The following is a 19,275-nucleotide window of genomic DNA, read 5'->3' as shown; positions in this document are numbered from 1 at the left end:
GGAACGCTGCATCGCAGCCTTTTCGGACCAAAACCAGTCGACTCAGCGTCCAAAAGACTACAACATATGGGCCAATCGCGGTCATCCATGCTTTTATAAGAAAGAAATGGCGCTTTTAGTGACATTTTGCATACAAATCCCCATCTAGTAGGGCGCAGTCACCCAGTTTCGGTGGAAGTGCGCGAGTTTGATTGGCATTCAAGTAGGAAGGGAGCGTCTCAGCTTCCTCGGACCACGACCATTCGACTCAGCACCCCGAAGACTACAATTGGTGAAATTTTGATTTTTGCCTTAACTTCCCCTTTAACTCGTATCCATATGTCCTTTTCCTTTCTACATTCTTAGAATGTCGTTTGATGACTAAACACCAGCCATAAACATACCAATAAGATGATCTCGCTCTCAAAATAAGTTCATTCAATTTGATTTTTGAAAGGGTTAGGAGAACTGCTTCAAACTCAAGGATCAGTCGGGAAAATGAACTGCCTGGAAAGAGAAAAATGCCAGACCCACCAGGACTCGAACCCAGGACCTTGCTTGTCATGAGCAATGCTCCAACCAACCTTCTCATATATTTATCTCCTATCGGCGATGGTGCCATGGTGAGAATAAAGAATTCAACTGAGCTATGGGACCAGGCCGAACCTAGAAGGCGCTGGCAGGTGTTTCACTCAAAAGGCAGCTCACAACACGTGCCACAGGGACAAACACTGATGGCACTTGGGTCTTCTCCCTCCCCCAGAGGACCAACCATGTGCACGGTCAGTTTCCGTTTCTGCAGGGCGATGCGACACAGCTAGCGCATGTAGCCCTGTCAGGGCCCAAAAGGTCGAGAAATATAGATAACTGTTTCTCCCCTGCCCCCCCCCCTCCCCCCACACACACACATACATACTGTACACACACATACATACACACACATACATTTCATTGAGCAACACTGTACCAGGCCACCAAGCCGCTGCATTTAACACTACAATAATAGCAAGAGTATATAACCCCCCAAGTGTGTGCAACACATGATACCCTTTCTATGGGGTTCGCCGACGGCAAAAACTCACATCACGTGGTGTAGTGTTGCAGTTGTACGTTTCCAGCCTGTTTTTAGCGAGCAGCGGAGTAATAAAAAGGCACTCTCTGACAGAAACTCACTGTGCGTATGCAAATCCCCAGCATGATCCTGGTAGATATTCGGATTGCGCGCACGCTATCCTTCTTTTGTACGTAGAACCAAGAGTACATAACCAAAGAGTGTGCAACTACAGCTATGGGGTCTGCGACGGCAGAACTTCACATCCCGTGATAAACCCGTACACATTATTTGCAGCTCTGTGCATGATAGATACAGATGATCGCCACAGGCGTGAAACTCGGAGTCACAGCCAACCCAAGCTCCGTATACCATTCTATTCCTTTTGTATGAAGCTCTGCACCCCGGTGCATTGAGCACTCTTTCGAGGACCACACCCAACTTTCCGTGTGTAGATACAGGTGTAACAGTTTTCCCCTGTTCTCTATAACTTTACACTCCCTCGCACCTCATGCGTCTTACGCCTGTCTATTAGCACCTTCATTGGCGCCATTGCCACATGTATACTATCACATTTTGCATATAACTGGTCGAGGCACGCTCAACCAGGCCTGTTACTTTTCAAGTTCGATTAAACCTGTTACACTGGTAGCAGAGGATGGTTACTACTCTGCTTTTGGCAGGTGTTCTGGTCGCTCTGCTTACGCTCCTCGTACTCGTCGTTCGGCTGATAAACGATATCAAGACTGCTCAGCGCGTTAGCCAAGGAAACCGAACGATACATCCGAACTCGGAACCGTGGGAGCCAACACCCCGCCTTACGAAAGAGCCGCCTGTGTTTGGAGGAGATTCCGCTACATTCAAAGAATGGACGTTTGCAATGGACATGGCCCTACGGTCGTTGGCACTCCCAAATGCGGCACGGAGGGTCAACTATGCGGCAGGATTTTTGACGGGAAACGCTCGTCTTTGGTTGATAGCGGCATTGGAAGCTAACCAAGTGTTTTCCGACTGGCCTGCTCTGAAAGCGGCACTTGGCGATGTGTACGGACCACAGCACAACGAGGAAACATCGCGTATGGGACTAATTTCCGCAGCGCAGCGCGGGTCGCTGGACGCATACATTGCTGCTTTCACTCGCCTCAGCCTGCAAGTGCCGGAAATCGACCACCACACCAGAGCGCTGCTGTTCGTCAGGGGTCTAGTGCCGCACATTCAGCGACAGGTCATGTGTGAGCATCCACGTACCCTGGAGCAAGCTGTCATGGCAGCAAACACCGTGGAGCAGTCGTCAGGGCCACCGGCGTCGGGGCCACCAGCCAGTAGAGAGTCGCGTTCCGTGCCCAGCTTCCGTGGTCAGGGCCTCCGCAAGCTGACGGACCAAGAGCGTGTCCAACTGCGAGCAATGGGACACTGCTTTGCTTGCAGGAAGCCAGGCCACCTCGCTAAAGACTGTACTGAGGGGGGACAGCGCTACCCAAACGCTGGTCGCCAGTAAGAAAGGGGGTGCGCTTACTGGCGACGACCCAAGCACCCACGCCCGTACCAGTCGCTAACCGGTTCGGGGCTCTGGAGGTTGAAGACGTTGCTCTCCAGGAACCTACGGAGCCGGAGACACCCATAGCGGTAGGAAATTGTCCTGTTGCAGAAAGGTGTCATGTCAGCAACGTCAGCGTCGGCAATGAACCTGAACACGACCTACTGCGCATACAGGGAAAGATCGGCGGTCGCCGTGCAGTGATGCTGATAGATTCCAGTTCGACGCATGACTTCATTGCAGACGGTTTTGTTCGAAAGCATCATCTTGACACGGATGCAAGCTCAGAAGTGCTGAGCGTAACATTGGCGGACGGCTCGACCAGCGAGGTCCCGCAGATTTCCACGCGCACGCTAAAGGTGACAGTCGGGGGCTTCAGTGAGGAACAGCACTTTACTGTGTATCCCCTGACTCGCTACGACGCTATTCTTGGCAAGCCGTGGCTTACAAGGAACAACCCCAGCATCAACTTCCGTACGAACGAAGTTCAGTTGGACGGTGAGCCTTTTGTTGCCAAATTGCCTTCAGCTAACCCGCCGACAGCCGACCGGCCATCTGTGGAAAGCATGTTTATCAGTGGCCGACAAGCTCGTCATGCCCTGAGGAGTGGAGCCGAGGGGTTTCTTGCATGGGTCACTGCTGCAAACGAGGAGAATCGTTCCGGGCCACAACTCCAGGAATCAGAGCAACATGACATCCAGAACCTGCTCAAGAGGTACCAGGATTTATTTCCAGACGAGCTGCCGAATGAGCTTCCACCGAAGAGACCAGTCGACCATGAAATCCAGATAGAAGATGGAGCCAGACCACCGTCTCGACCCGCCTACCGCTTGCCGAAACCAGAGATGGACGAGCTCCAGTCACAGCTGTCAGAATTACTTGAGAAGGGATTCATTGAGCCAAGTAAGTCGCCATACGGTGCACCTGTGTTTTTTTGTGAAAAAGTCGGATGGTACTCTGAGAATGGTGTGCGATTGGCGAGAATTGAATAGAATTACGATCAAAAACAAAGCTTGTCTTCCTAATATTGATGACTTATTCGACACGATCCAGGGCAGTGCATATTTCTCCAAGTTGGACTTGCGGTCGGGCTACAATCAAATCAGAATTCAAGACTCGGATGTTTCTAAGACGGCCATTAATACGCCGTTCGGCCACTTCCAGTTTAGAGTCATGGGATTCGGGCTGACTAATGCCCCGGCCACCTTTCAGTCACTCATGAACTCTATTCTGCAACCGCATCTCCGAAAATTCGTTGTAGTATTCTTGGATGACATTCTAGTTTTCAGCAAGACCTGGGAAGATCATCAGCATCATATTCAAACAGTTCTAGAAACACTTAGAAATAGTGAGCTGTATTGCAAACAGTCTAAATGCGAATTCGGAGTGAGAGAGGTTCTCTTCTTGGGGCATAAAATCAACGGCACATCAATTTCCCCTGATCCCAAGAAGACAAGTGCTGTGGAAACATGGCCAACTCCGTCGTCAGTAACTGATGTGAGGAAGTTTCTTGGCTTTGCAAACTATTTCCGAAGGTTCATAGATCGACACTCGACCATCTCTCGTCCATTAGAAGAAATCACCGGAAAAAATTCACGCTTTGAATGGAGCGCTGCTAGACAGAAGGCATTCGAGTCTCTAAAATCAGCATTACTCGAGGCGCCAGTGTTGCAACTGGCCGATGTTGAGAAAAGCTTCACGGTAGAAACTGACGCAAGTGACTTTGCCGTGGCGGGTGTGCTCCTGCAGCAGGGAGAAGATATGGATTTGCATCCCGTAGCCTATTATAGTCGGAAACTGTCAGCTGCAGAACGCAACTATACTGCGGCCGAGAGGGAAACGTTGGCTGTGGTATTTGCATTAAAGTGCTGGAGAATCTATCTGTTCCGCCACTTTGACCTGATGACTGATAATATGGGTGTTGTCTATTTACGAACCAAACCGACTCTCACCAACCGTGAGGCAAGATGGGTAGAGTTTTTAGCTGACTATGACTTTACAGTCTTTCACAAACCAGGAAAGAAAAACATTGCCGACCCGCTTTCATGCCGTCCAGATCTGTTCAGTGATTCTGAAATAGTTCAGTTGAATGCCATAGAGCATACCCTAGAGATTAATCCAGACATAGCGCAGTTAATTGTCAGCGGTTACAAGTGCGACAAGGATCTTGCTCCCATTATCAGGAGACTGAAAAATTCAAGCCATGACAATCTGCATGCCCGTTACCTTCTAAATGAAACACCCGGTTATCTTTATCTCAGATCTTCACCACAGAACCGGTTATGCATTCCAAAGAGTAGCAAACTCCGACTCGCCCTGCTTCAAGAATACCATGACTGTGTGACTGCGGGGCATCCCGGTCGAGATCGCACCTATTTCAGACTCGCTAGATATTTCTATTGGCCCAGAATGGGACTGGATGTAAAGGCGTTTGTCAAGTCATGTGACGTCTGCCAACGAGTTAAAGGCGGCCAGCTAAAAACTGGTCTCTTGCAGAATTTACCAGTGCCCAGTCAGCCGTGGGCGGATATCTCGATGGATTTTATCATGGGTTTGCCTAGGACCGATACAGGTCATGATGCTATATATGTATTTGTACACCGCTTGACAAAGTGTGTACATTTAGCACCTACTTCCTCTACTATTGACGCTAAAGGAAGTGCTGATCTGTATATTCAACATGTATTTCGACTTCATGGTTTGAGTTCTAGTATTGTATGTGATCTTGATCCAAGATTTACGGCAGCATTTTTTCAGGAATTGTTTGATCGCTTAGGAACGAAACTAGCATTTAGTACTGCCAATCACCCTCAGACAGATGGCCTAACGGAACGAGTAAACAGAATAGTAGAGGATGTGCTGAGGGCTTTTGTAAATCATAAACAAGATAACTGGGATATGCTCCTGCCTCTCTGTGAGTTTTCTATCAACAGCGCTACTCAATCATCTACAGGAAACACACCGTTCTTCTTAAATTACGGTCTAAATCCCAGAGCGCCACCCGACTTCCTCAACCCTATTCAGGGAGGCAGAGATTCAGCTGATTGGTTGCAAGCAAGACAAGACGAGGTCAAGATCTCACAAGATGCGCTAGTGGCAGCTCAAGCTCGTCAGGCCTTCTATGCAGATCGGACAAGGGTCGAGGGAAAGCTGAAGGTGGGAGATTTGGTAATGGTCTACCGGGATTTCCTCCTGACTCCTGAAGCTCGGGACCGACCATCCCATAAATTACGCCCCAAGTGGTTTGGCCCCTTTCCTATAACCCATGTGGTCGGCCCGAATGCCTACAAGCTAAAGTTGCCTCATACCAGCCGCTGTCACCCGGTATTTAATGTGTCGGCACTCCGTGCCTACGAGAAGAACGCTATTCCTAATAGGAGACAGCCTACGCCTCCGCCTATCACGGACCTTGATGGTCATGCCCGCTATGTGGTGGAGAACATTCTCAGTCACCGCCGCCGGCAGAATCAGCTTCAGTACCTAGTCAAGTGGCAAGGCTACTCTGATGCCACTTGGGAGCCTGAACATTATTTGTTGGATGAATCTGGTAATGACATTGTTCCACTTCAGAAGGACAAAACCTTGGCTTCTGCCCGCTGAGTTTTGCAGTTGAACTTCTAGTTTCACCTTACATATTTGTTGAGCTTATTACACTTTTATTTGCATGGAGTTTCAGTCGTCTTATTGTGTTACTTCAGTGCGAAGCCTTTTTTTCGTCTCGCACGTGTTTGCGCTTATTGTACTCTATTCCACTTGAGCATTTGGGTTATAAGCTCCGTCCTCTCCATAGGAGGGGGATGATGTAACAGTTTTCCCCTGTTCTCTATAACTTTACACTCCCTCGCACCTCATGCGTCTTACGCCTGTCTATTAGCACCTTCATTGGCGCCATTGCCACATGTATTCTATCACATTTTGCATATAACTGGTCGAGGCACGCTAAACCAGGCCTGTTACTTTTCAAGTTCGATTAAACCTGTTACAACAGGGTTGTACGCATCCCGACTTTGGGTACAACTCTCTTGCGGTCACTTTGCACTGTTTGCCAGTATAACCTTTTGAACCATGTCACGTGATGTTAAGTTCTGCTGTCGCAGCACTGCATAGAGGTTGTGCAGGCAGTTGCACACTCTCGGGGTTATGTACTCTTGGTAGAACGAACACGTGATGTGAGTTTTCGCCGTCGAAGACCCCATATGCAGAGTTGCACACTCTTGGGGGTTATATACTCTTGATAATAGGATGCAGCAGCTTCAACTTTGTGGCAACTAGATTGTGTGGCACTTCGACTTTGCAATGCCTTGACTGTGTCGTGCTTCAAGCTATGTCCGATTATTTTCATGCATTATTCTTCTCCCGTTCAGAGAACTCGTGCCCCCCTCCGGCCCCGATTCCCAATGCCGTTACCACCGGCAACAGCACTGTGGAGAAGAATGTTTCCTGCTTGCCTGGCTACACCCTGGCCACCGGTTCACCACCGGTGATTTACTGCCAAACCAACCAGAAATGGACATTCTCTGCCTGCGAGGGTAAGTCCCACTGTTTGAACCAGGGTACAGTATTTTTTTTTTTCTACAAAATCCACATATCTCCAGACACTGGGGTGAATGATGGAGTGTGGTGGTGGGGCCCATTAAGCTCCGCCGACCAGAGGTCTCGGCTTCATAGCTCCATGGACGCACCAAAGGGATATTGGGTGGGGAGGATTAAATTGTAAAAGAAAACAGAAGAAAGAAAATGGAAAGATTGTATTGCTCAGTGAGCAAAAGAATAAGTTGAATATTGATGTGAACGCTGTTAGACTTTTAAATTCAAGAGGAGACTGTCCGTGAGGAGAGATTACATGTATGTCCAAGCAGGGTAGGACACTGTACCCTCTTACTCGCGTATGCTATGAGATTGCACAACTGGTTAAAAAAGAGCCCGCTATAAAGAGTGTGTTGTGGGTTTTGTTATGATGGACTGATAAGTATACAATAAGTGAGGAGGCCGAGGGTTTATGACCAATAAAAACTATTATAAAACCGAGGTCCCGCTCTTCCCTCCCCAGAGGACCAACCATGTGCACGGTCAGTTTCCGTTTCTGCAGGGCGATGCAACACAGCTAGCGCATGTAGCCCTGTCAGGGCCCAAAAGTTTGAGAAATATAGAAAACTGTTTCTCCCCTCCCCCCCCCCCCCCCTCCCCTCACACACACACATACATACTGTACACACACATACATACACACACATACATTTAATTGAGCAACACTGTACCAGGCCACCAAGCCGCTGCATTTAACACTACAATAATAGCAAGAGTATATAACCCCCCAAGGGTGTGGAACACATGATACCCTTTCTATGGGGTTCGCCGACGGCAAAAACTCACATCACGTGGTGTAGTGTCGTAGTTGTACGTTTCCAGCCCGTTTTAGCGAGCAGCGGAGTAATAAAAAAGCACACTCTGACAGAAACTCACTGCGCGTATGCAAATCCCCAGCATGATCCTGGTAGATATTCGGATTGCGCACACGCTATCCTTCCTTTGTACGTAGAACGAACACGTGATGGGAGTTTTCGCCGTCGAAGACCCCATATGCAGAGTTGCACACTCTTGGGGGTTATATACTCTTGATAGTAGGATGCAGCAGCTTCAACTTTGTGGCAACTCGATTGTGTGGCACTTCAACTTTGCGATGCCTCGACTGTATCGTGCTTCAAGCTATGTCCGATGATTTTCATGCTTTATTCTTCTCCCGTTCAGAGAACTCGTGCCCCCCTCCGGCCCCAATTCCCAATGCCGTTACCACCGGCAACAGCACTGTGGAGAAGAATGTTTCCTGCTTGTCTGGCTACACCCTGGCCCCTGGTTCAGCACCGGTGATTTACTGCCAAACTAACCAGAAATGGACATTCTCTGCCTGCGAGGGTAAGTCCCACCGTTTGAACCAGAGTACAGTATTGCACACCTGGTTAAAACAGAGCCCGCTATGAAGAGTGTGTTGTGGGTTTTGTTATGATGGACTGATAAGGTACAATAATTACATGTATGTGAAGTAGAATTCAGAAACGTTTTTCTTTGATGGTCATTGGTGAACCTACATATTTTATTTTATTAGTCCATCATGGAATTATGTCGACTTCAATTGTTTTAGTCATTGTATTGCTGAAGTTTCTTTCTCCAAAACGGCTTTTTTCTTTTTTTCAGTGTTTTACTGAACTCCACAACCCAACAATCTTAAGGAAGACGATACGGTGGACATTGAAGGGCCTATAAATATAGGAGTGATGAAGGGATTTGATGTGCTCAGTCAACAGGTGTCTCGGCACCACAACACACCTCAGTATTATAGTGAAGGGTAACAAAGCGCCATCCTGAGGATCCGCTTTTTAAGAACACATTAGCTTGCCGTAACAAGATTCCCGGGTTGCGTCCAGCTAACATGCTCCATAGTGGATGGGATGATGTTGAGATAGCAGGAATGCTGACCGCAGTATGATACGGAGATAACTTGTTAGCAACAAGTGCTGGACGGTATGATATTCTAAAAGATAGCAGGAGTGCTGAGGTCGGGTAGACGGATGCTGTCATGCCCACCTGGTATGCGCTGAGCTCGCTGTTGACATGCAAAGTAACTCACCCTAAGTGCTGCTTGCAGTGCTGGTCGACCAGCCCTTCCGGATACTAGTAACACCACGAGATCATAAGCTTATTAAATTAAAAGTTGAAAAATAAATTCACTGTTCGCGTGAGACTCGGCTGGAAGCCGAGTTTTCCGTATCCTGTATCGCATCGCAGTTTGCGATGCAAAATCAATCTACTGCTACTCAAAAGTCACCATGACTCGCAGAAAACTGCGATACATACAGCCTATCCATGCCGAGCCTGCGCTATAGGGCTCTCCAGGCACAAACATCAAAAGGGATACAAACTTACAGAGACGCTCCGTTTCCAGCGCGACAAACACCTCGTGAACACCAGATAGCAGCGTGAGTCAGTGTCGCTCCTGGACGGTGAGAACAGACGTCGAGGACCCTCGGTCATTCGCAACGCTGTCACCTCCAAACCAACTACAGCACACTGTAGTCGCAAGCCCGCGCTGGGCACAACAGTACGAAGTAGTTGTTGGGACTTCGGCGATGATTTGTAAGAAAGGGTTTGCTCCCCACACTGGAGCAGAAACTGCTATGCAAAAATATGACAAGAAATTCATCCTTGAATTGGTATAATCGTTTCAGCCCTAATAACCCATAACTTCCAGCAGATATGTCCAACAATTGTGTGCGTGTGTTATCTGGCCTGCAGATCTGAAGTCACCTGGCAGACTGAACTCGACGAACTTGGTGGCTCCCATTGCCGGATCCATCGCTGCCGCTGTAATTGTACTTATTGTGGTGGCCTTCGTAGTACTGCGACGTCGCTCGCGGAGATCTGGCAGCGCGCAGTTGAGGAAGCCGTTCACGCCGCTCACGGGAATGCTCAGCACGTCCATGCTCCTAAGCAACGCAATGTCTCCCACGCAGAACGAGCGGTCCAGCGCAACCTCCGACACTAGAACCATCGTAGAGCGGCCGCCCTGTCAGGAGACAGCCTGCTCCCCGACCAGCGAATGTGCCAGCGGATACGCCAGCAAAAACGCCAGGGACCGGGGGCCATCGTGCGGCGATGATGAGTCCAGCTCCGAGACCAGCAAGTACGCCAGCAAAGCCGCCCAAGAAAAGAAATCATGCAAGGAGGAGGAGTACTTCGACGAGACCAACAGATACGCCAGCCTCAAACTGATTAGAAAAGAATACTCGTGTTAGAATTCCATGTTACTTGCAGAATGTACGTAGAGAGCAGACAAAAATGATTTCCCCCCCCCCCCCCACACACACACACAAACACAAGCAGACGCACTCCCTCGGTCCGTGTATGCACATGCTTGTTGGCCGCGCCATTGCATTCACCTGAACACCATGCATGACGTCACGCAAGCGCCTACTTACTACTGGTCATTAGCCAGTAGCTAGTAGCCAGTGAGTTTGGCTGAATACTGTCCAGATCTGCAGCTCTGCTCTGATAATGTGTATGCCGAGTTGACCTCTGCTGATGGCCTTCTACCTACCAAAATGATCTATCATAATAATAGCAAGCCATAACCATTCTTTATTTATTTATGTACCCTTGATAAGTATGAGAAGTCTCCGTCTTTTTTAAATCCCTTTAGTGTTGCAGCTCTGTTTTAGTCTGATACGTTGTATGCCTACGGTCTCTGCCTGTGGCTCTCTACACATATTGTCCCATAAGGTAATGATGTAAGGATAGAGAAAAGAGTATCCTCCGTCCGTCTTAGGGGCAGCCCGATGTAGGTGAGTGAGCCCGCCTTTCGGCACCGGGACTGTCTCAAAGTGCACCACTAGGGGTGCTGGCAAGCAGGGAGTGTTACCAAGAGTACTTACCCCCCCCCCCCCCCCCGGGTTATGTACTCTTGATAGTACAATAGAGAGGTTCCGGGGAACGATTTTCCGTGCCAAAATCCGTATGGGCGCTACGGATTTGTTTTCCAGGCGTGCTCCACACGATTTTTCGGCACGGAAAATCCGTGTGGACTGGCTTTCATACGAACCATGTTTCGTATGGAGATTTTGCGTCATCGGGTGCAGAAAGATTTTTCGCGTACAAATTTGGTACGAGAAACATCGATTTTCCGCGAGAAGTTTTGATTTCGGTACAAATTTTCAAAATATAAAGGCATAGCGCGGGAATGTGACGTGTTTGCGATCGTAACCTAGGCATTGGTGGCAAACACATAAAGCGGGATTCACAGAAGCTTTTTTTGCGATGCGACACGCGATGCGACGCGACCTGCGATGGATGCGTGCGATGCGAAGTCGCGAAATACCATTCACAGAAGAAGTCAACGATGCGACAAAGTTTTGCTGATTTGGGTACGTCACCATGATATTCGCGCGGTTTGACACAACTTGTAAAAATTTATAGGCAACTCTTGCACCTTTGTACAACTTTGCTGTAGAAAAGGTCAAAATCGTACACCAAATCGCTTGTCGCATCGCATCGCAAAAGTTGAGCCAACCTCAACTTCTGCGATGGCCTGCGATGGCCCAGTTGCGGCAGTTGCGTGGGGTGCGACATGGCTGCGATTTGGGGTTTTCCCGGTTTCGCGTCTGTCGCATCGCGTGTCGCATCGCAAAAAAGCTTCTGTGAATCCCGCTTAAGTTCCGTACCCCGGAACTTTCCAATGCTCGAAAACGACGTATAAAATATCCGTAGCGCCTCCACGGATTTTGGCACGAAAAATCGTACTCCGGAACCTCCCTATTAGCTCCCTCCTCCGCAAGAGCACATCACCCAAGAGTGGACAACTCCATGTACATTATAGCAATAAAAACTGCTTTATGGCAGTTTTCTAAAAAACGTTATTGTGTTCTAGTCCATGGACCCCGTCTAAAAAGTAAGAAATTAACGAAATGTGATTGCCGAAAATTATAATTTCACACAAAACCTCACAATAATCACACACAGGATGTGAAGACCTTTTCCCCTCGTGGTCCTCTTTCCTATTCATGCATGTTGGCGCAGTACTCGTACAAGTCACCCATGAGGTGTCAGTAGGCCTTGACGGATTATGCTAGCATAATTTTTCGCATAGTTCCTACCAAAATTGAATAATCGCAAAATTCGAGGCAAATTGCATAATAATCGCATAATCCGCCTGTTCGCATCAAATTCCACACAGTTGTACATGTTGTACATTGTACAAGTAGATGCACCAGGAAGTCGTAGGTTTAAGACTCCCGTGATAACATGTCCAGTCCAGTGACGGTCGTAGCTAGGTCGGACGATGCGATGACCCCATTGAACTTTTGCTACTACAGAATAAAGCGGGATTCACAGAAGCTTTTTTGCGATGCGACACGCGATGCGACGCGATCTGCGACGGACGCGTGCGATGCGAACTCGCGAAATACCATTCAAAGAAGAAGTCAGTGATGCGACATCTTGCTGATTTGGCTACGTCACCATGATATTCGCGCGGTTTGATACAACTTGTACAAATTTATAGGCAACTCTTGAACCTTTGTACAACTTTGCTGTAGAAAAGGTCAAAATCGTACGCCAAATCGCTTGTCGCATCGCATCGCATCGCAAAAGTAGCCAAGCTCAACTTCTGTGATGGCCTGCGATGGCCCAGTTGCGGCATTTGCGTGGGGTGCGACATGGCTGCGATTTGGGGTTTTCCCGGTTTCGCGCCTGTCGCATCGCGTGTCGCATCGCAAAAAAGCTTCTGTGAATCCCGCTTTACGCCCTCTACAAAACAATTCCCTTGTTATTTTGCACAGAACCATCATGCATGTACATGTACATTAGAAGCATATGTGAGCATAATGCGGCATAATATGATAACTTTTAGCATAAAAATAGCATAATTCTGCAATTTTTTTAGCAATGCGAAAAGCATAATTTCACGAAAATATTAGCATAAAGCGGGATTCACAGAAGCTTTTTGCGATGCGACACGCGATGCGACACGCGATGCGACGCGATCTGCGATGGATGCGTGCGATGCGAACTCGCGAAATACCATTCACAGAAGAAGTCAGCGATGCGACAAAGTTTTGCTGATTTGGGTACGTCACCATGACATTCGCGCGGTTTGTCATAACTTGTAAAAATTTATAGGCAACTCTTATTATTATTATTTATTCATATTGCCAAGAGTGCATAAACAAGAGTATGCAACTGTGGTTATGGCCCAGTGCGCGGCGCGCTGCCTTCATTACGTAACTTGCCCTCATCACGCTCTGAAAGCATGCATTCAAACTCACAAATTCTCGTACGAGCCCATCCGTTTTTGCTCGATTCGTTCCAGTAGCTACGCGATCTCTGAGTTATGGCGCGTGAACTCCAGTTCCGTATGAAAGTTCATTTCAAACCAGAGGGAAAGCGCGGTGTTTGATTTTCCGCAGTGCGCGGACTCAGCGCTGCAGCTGAATTATGTAATGAAGGCAGCGCGCCGCGCATCTGGCCATGGCCGCATCTGGCCCATAGAAAAGAGATCACAGTTGCATACTCTTGTTTATGGACTCTTGATATTGCACCTTTGTACAACTTTGCTGTAGAAAAGGTCAAAATCGTACACCAAATCGCTTGTCGCATCGCATCGCATGGCAAAAGTTGAGCCAAGCTCAACTTCTGCGATGGCCTGCGATGGCCCAGTTGCGGCAGTTGCGTGGGGTGCGACAAGGCTGCGATTTGGGGTTTTCCCGGTTTCGCGTCTGTCGCATCGCGTGTCGCATCGCAAAAAAGCTTCTGTGAATCCCGCTTAATCCGTCAAGGCCTATGTGTCAGACCAAGATGGACTCTTGGTCGGACTAAACAAGTGTTGAAAGCAGTATTTTTTTTAAACTAAGGTCCTCAAGTGTTGTGATTATGTAATGGTAGCCGAGTGGTAGGCGCGGTGAAATCAACAAGAATTACTTTTATTCTATTTCTTTCAGGTACACACCTGAGATATAATTATTAGTGAAAGAAGAAGCGGCAAAATAACTGACTTTCTCTCCGGTGCACACTGCACACCTGGAGGTTGAATAGCTCGTTATTATCAAAATCTCCTCTAAACAGAAATGCGCAGCAGCTTTTATGCAGCAGACGCCGTACGCTTATATACGGAGATACACTAACTATAGTTACTATACATCAGGCAAAGCTCCGTATTAGTTCCGTACTAATTCCGTATTGGTCGGGCAGGGATACTATACCCTCCCTTCCTACAGATTATCACGCCCTCGTGATTTTCAAAAAATTAGTGAAGAGTTACAAACACAGCGTCAACCGGAAGATGGCAAATTATATCGGAAATGATAACGTTTAGAGTAGACAGAAGAAATGAACTGATAACAAATCATAAAGTAGAAGCACACCAGGTTCACACGATCTCACGGGGTCAAAAGGGGAAAGAACTGTCCTCCAAATAGGACCTGAAAAACTACAGCACTCTTGCTGCACAACGCTGGCACAACCCGCCAGGAACATCGCAGTTCAAAAACCGAACTGAATACACTATAACTATAACGGGCGTTGTCACACACATTGTCCCACGTTAGCTGGGTAAGCCGTGGCTCACCATGATCAGACGCCTACCAAACTAAACTGGATTCACACACTCGCATAAAGGAAGACTGAAGAGAACAGGTAGGGAGCGGGTCGCTTGGAATTGCCATCGGAGTCTCCAGAGAGTGCCGTGCGGAGAGAAGGGTGATCCACGCTAGCACCCTGACTGTGCTGCTAGCTAATAAGCAGGGCCAATCCAAGGAAGGCAAGAAACATGATTCTCATCTTAATTCATCGCACGGAGCTGCAGCGGGTTGAGCCATGGGGTCTGGGGTCGAATCACGTTGTTCTATTTAAATCTACACCGCTGCCACCAATGTAACAGGTAGCCGAGTGGTAGGCGCGGTGAAATCAACAAGAATTACTTTTATTCTACTTCTTTCAGGTACACACCTGAGATATAATTATTAGTGAAAGAAGAAGCGGCAAAATAACTGACTTTCTCTCCGGTGCACACCTGGAGGTTGAATAGCTCGTTATTATCAAAATCTCCTCTAAACAGAAATGCGCAGCAGCTTTTATGCAGCAGACGCCGTACGCTTATATACGGAGATACACTAAAGCCTAGCTCACATTCGACGGGGCGCGACGGGACGCGACGTAAGGATCGACGGGAAGCGACGGGACGGACTGACGGCGTCCAATGTGAACACCAGGAACGGGAACGCAACCGTACTACCGTACAGATCGGGAAGCGACGGGAAGAGTTGGATCGATCCAACTTTACATACCGTAGACGGGCGTAGACGGGGACGCAAGCGTACAAAACGGCTGCAATTCGAGTGTGAACAGGAGACGGCGTCGTGCGCCGACTACTCCCGATTCGTACTTGGAAATTTTTAGTATTTCGAACACTGCGCTTCCCATGACAAGTCACAGAATGGCTAGCACGACTTGAGTTGAATTTTAGCAACATAAGATCTCATGTCACCTATTGTATTTAGGGATAGTTCAGAAGCGTGACGGACGAACTATTCTATCATTTCCTGGGGCTATTATTTGAATGCCACAACTTTCAGGGCTAATTTTTTGGTCTTCATGAAAAACTGGTATTGTGAACTTGATTCCGCTTCTTTCAAGGAGAAATATTTGAAGAGAAGTCCCGAAAAACGAGAACTTAGGTCCGAAACTGGACCGAAAGTCACCCCGTCACGGACCGTGCCTTATGACTCGCGCCGTTCGACGTTGAACGTCGCAACGACTGCTGCATGTCGTGTCGTACCAATCGTACAGGATTTTACAGCTCACCCCAGCCCTCCCGACAAGCCCTTACGTCCCGTACCGTCGGCGTTGCGTCGAATGTGAACTAGGCTTAACTATTATAGCAATAAAAACTGCTTTATGGCAGTTTTCTAAAAAAAGTTATTGTGTTCTAGTCCATGGACCCCGTCTAAAAAGTAAGAAATTAACGAAATGTGATAGCCGAAAATTAAAATTTCACACAAAACCTCACAGTAATCACACACAGAATGAAAAGCTACATGCAGAAGACCTTTTCCCCTCGTGATCCTCTTTCCTATGCATGCATGTTGCCAATTGTTGGTGCAGTACAAGTTTAGTGTTGAAAGCAGCATTTCAAGTGTTGCGATTATTGTGAGGTTTTGTGTGAAATTTTAGTTTTCAGCTATCACATTTCGTTAATTTCTTACTTTTTAGACGGGGTCCATGGACTAGAACACAATAACTTTTTTAGAAAACTGCCATAAAGCAGTTTTTATTGCTATAATCAAGAGTCCATAAATAGTTGTTTATGCACTCTTGCTATAATGAGTTGTGCTTTCGGTTTTTTTTCTTCAAAAACTCCTGAAGATGTCTTCGCTTGGTGTTAATCGGGCGTGTTACGACGAAGTCTTGCAAGCGTTGCTTGCAAACGCCTGCCTCGTTTCCTGCGGACGCGAAGAGGCGTAGAGCAATAAAACGCTTTGCAGTCAACTTCGTCTTGGATCGTGGGGTCCTTTTTCGCCAAACAGATGAATGCCTACCACAATGGATCACAGACGACGGCCAACAAAAGGAGATATTGCATCCATGCCACTCGCATGATATGTCTGGTCACCTTGGCCGTGATAAGAGAGGAGGAAGGTCTGTGAGAGGTGAGTAACTAATATTACTTGGATTTTTTTATTTTCAGTCTCAAATCAGTGAAAGTCGAGAGGATGGTAGTGTGTGGTGTAAGTAAGGGAGTTAGTGCACCACATTTAATTATTATTACTTTTAACCGTCTTCATGAAGGCCCACACACAAAACTGACCACAACTGACAAGGCTTCTGTTGGCATATCAGTACAGTAATTGACCCGGATTAACTCACTTCATATACCGTAAAATCCTGCCAGAGCGCCCCTACCTCCTCGTCGTTTCAGGTGGGGAGAGGCGGATGGGCGGGTCCTCCTTGCCGCATTCAGTGCAACATGAAAAAGTACTCACCCTACGAAAACTGTTTGTGCATCTCGTACAACGACCAAAGGTCAAGAGCCGGGAGTCGTACAGACCCGTCAAAACTCAGGGTTTGTGCGATCCCTGGTCAAGAGGGTACCTAGGGTGGGCACTGTTGCGTACATTTCCAACGGGGTCGAGCACCCGTCTGCAGTACAGTGCGGCATCACAGACTGCGACAGAGTCATACGAGGATACATCCCTGACAAGAAGTCAGGGAGGGGCGGACAGGAGAGACGGGGCGCTCTGGCAGGATTTTACGGTACATGTAAGCACGCACCTAATTTTCCACCATACATGACTGTAGAGACTTTCAACCCGGGTTGAAAATTCTCATGTTAACACAGCCTAAGGCCCGGGTTCCGCTGCGGCTCTGCTGCTCCGCGGTACATGCAGCAGAGCAGCGCGGTTCCACTGACACTCGCCATTCGCGGTACCGCGGTCGTGCTCCACACTTTTTGATGATGTTTCATTTGCCTGCAAGTGCAGTGCTTGAACAAAGGAAAATTCAAAATTTAACATTTCCAGGCATTTTCAGGAGGTCACTATGGATACATTGACGGTAGCAAAGTTTGTCCAGCGCTGTGTGAACTGGATCACGGTTTGCCAGTGTTATCTTGCTGCAGAGTGTTGGAGTGTTTTGAGTCTGCCTTGTTCGTTCTGCCGTTATGTCACGCACGTACAGTAGAGCCGCGCGCTGAAGAACGCGGAGCCCAAGAGCGTCCAGCCTGAAATTCTAAGAACACCACAGCCTAAAGCTAAGAACGGCGGTGTTGGTTTTCTGGCAGCTTGTGGAATACATATGATCCAGTACAGATTGTTTCTAAGAACGTGCTACAAGAACGCAGCCAGATTGCAGAAAAAATAAGAACGTCCCAGGCTAACCCCTTGGAAACAACGTTCTTGGGCGCGCGACTCTACTGTACTGTTGTTCTCTATCTGACGTTTTTTTGCAAATTATCTCTGTGTGCCCAATGCGTTCCGCTTGTTGTGTAGCTTTCGACTTCGTAGTTTTCGGCTGTAGTTTATTAGTAGAATAGTGGTGCATACATGTATTTGCTCGTATTACAGTCATGTACAATCATGTATGTCCGCGGCTTTTAACACTCAGTAAGTCTACGTCAACTATCTGTACAATGTCATGACTGTATACATGTATCATTATTACAGTACAGTATACTCACTCAGCGTTATTTACAATAATAAGAATTTGTAAGAAGGGGTTTGCTCCCCACACTGGAGCTCGCGCTATTCTGCCGACTTTACTTGACACTTGACTGGCTCACGACTGCCAACCAGAGCACACGAGTCCATCCGTTCTCACAGTCCAGAAGCGACACTGACTCACGCTGCTATCTGGTGTTCACGAGGTGTTTGTGGCGCTGGAAACGGAGCGTCTCAGTAAGTTTGTATCCCTGGAGATGTTTGTGCCTGGAGAGCACCATATAAGTGGTGCTCTTCAGGCACAATCTTCCTCAGCCTACTCAAGCTCAACTGATGAGGGGTGAATTCCCCGAAACACTGTGTATTGAGCAGGGAGTGGTGCTTTCTTGCAGGTTTGCCGAGTCGAAGGTTCGATGGACTTCTCGTGTGCTCTGGATGGCAGTCGTGAGTCAGTCAAGTGTCAAGTAAAGTCGGCGGAATAGCGCGAGCTCCAGTGTGGGGAGCAAACCCTTTCTTTCAAATCAACGCCGAAGTCGCAACCACTACTTTGTAATAATATTATTAACAATAACTCTAACGAGTTACGACCTTAGAAGTTGCGACTTCGGCGGTAATAGTCATGAAGTTGATTGTTCCAACTAGGAGCTAGGAGCTAGGAGTGGTGCTTTCTTGCCGGTTTGCCGAGTGGAAGGTGCGACGTGCTCCTCGTGTGCTCCGGATGGCAGTCGTGAGTCAGTCAAGTGTCAAGTTCGGCAAGAAGCGTGTGTTCCTAGTTGGAACAATCAACTTCATGTCTAACGAGTTAAGGGGGTTCGGGACAGTTAGCCCCAAAAATTTAATTTCAACATCAGCCCAATCTGACATCAGATTTGAATAGGTACAGCCTTATATTTTCGCTTAGTAACATCAGTTTTTCAATTGCCCGAATAGGTCTTGCCAAAAACACAATTTTCCTTGATGACACAAAATAACACAAAATCCCAAAATTGATGAGAAATCGACCATAACAT

The 19,275-nt window shown here is 47.7% G+C and overlaps 1 protein-coding gene across 1 annotated transcript in view; it reads left to right on the top strand.

Annotated features, from left to right (window-relative positions):
• Window positions 1-10,415, top strand: part of LOC135812726 (fibrillin-2-like) — a 43,387-nt gene extending 32,972 nt beyond the window's left edge. The window contains exons 4-6 of the mRNA XM_065325985.1: window positions 6,932-7,096; window positions 8,316-8,480; window positions 9,858-10,415. Coding sequence (XP_065182057.1) covers window positions 6,932-7,096; window positions 8,316-8,480; window positions 9,858-10,357 — 830 coding nt within the window. The 3' untranslated portion in view covers window positions 10,358-10,415. The remainder of the gene's footprint in view (window positions 1-6,931; window positions 7,097-8,315; window positions 8,481-9,857) is intronic.
• Window positions 10,416-19,275: the final 8,860 nt, after the last annotated feature.

This window comes from Sycon ciliatum, chromosome 3 (genome assembly GCF_964019385.1).
Source record: "Sycon ciliatum chromosome 3, ocSycCili1.1, whole genome shotgun sequence".
In the NCBI taxonomy this organism is placed as follows: Eukaryota; Metazoa; Porifera; class Calcarea; order Leucosolenida; family Sycettidae; genus Sycon; species Sycon ciliatum.
The sequence above is the reverse complement of the archived record's forward strand: the minus strand, read 5'-3'. Positions and strand labels throughout refer to the sequence as shown.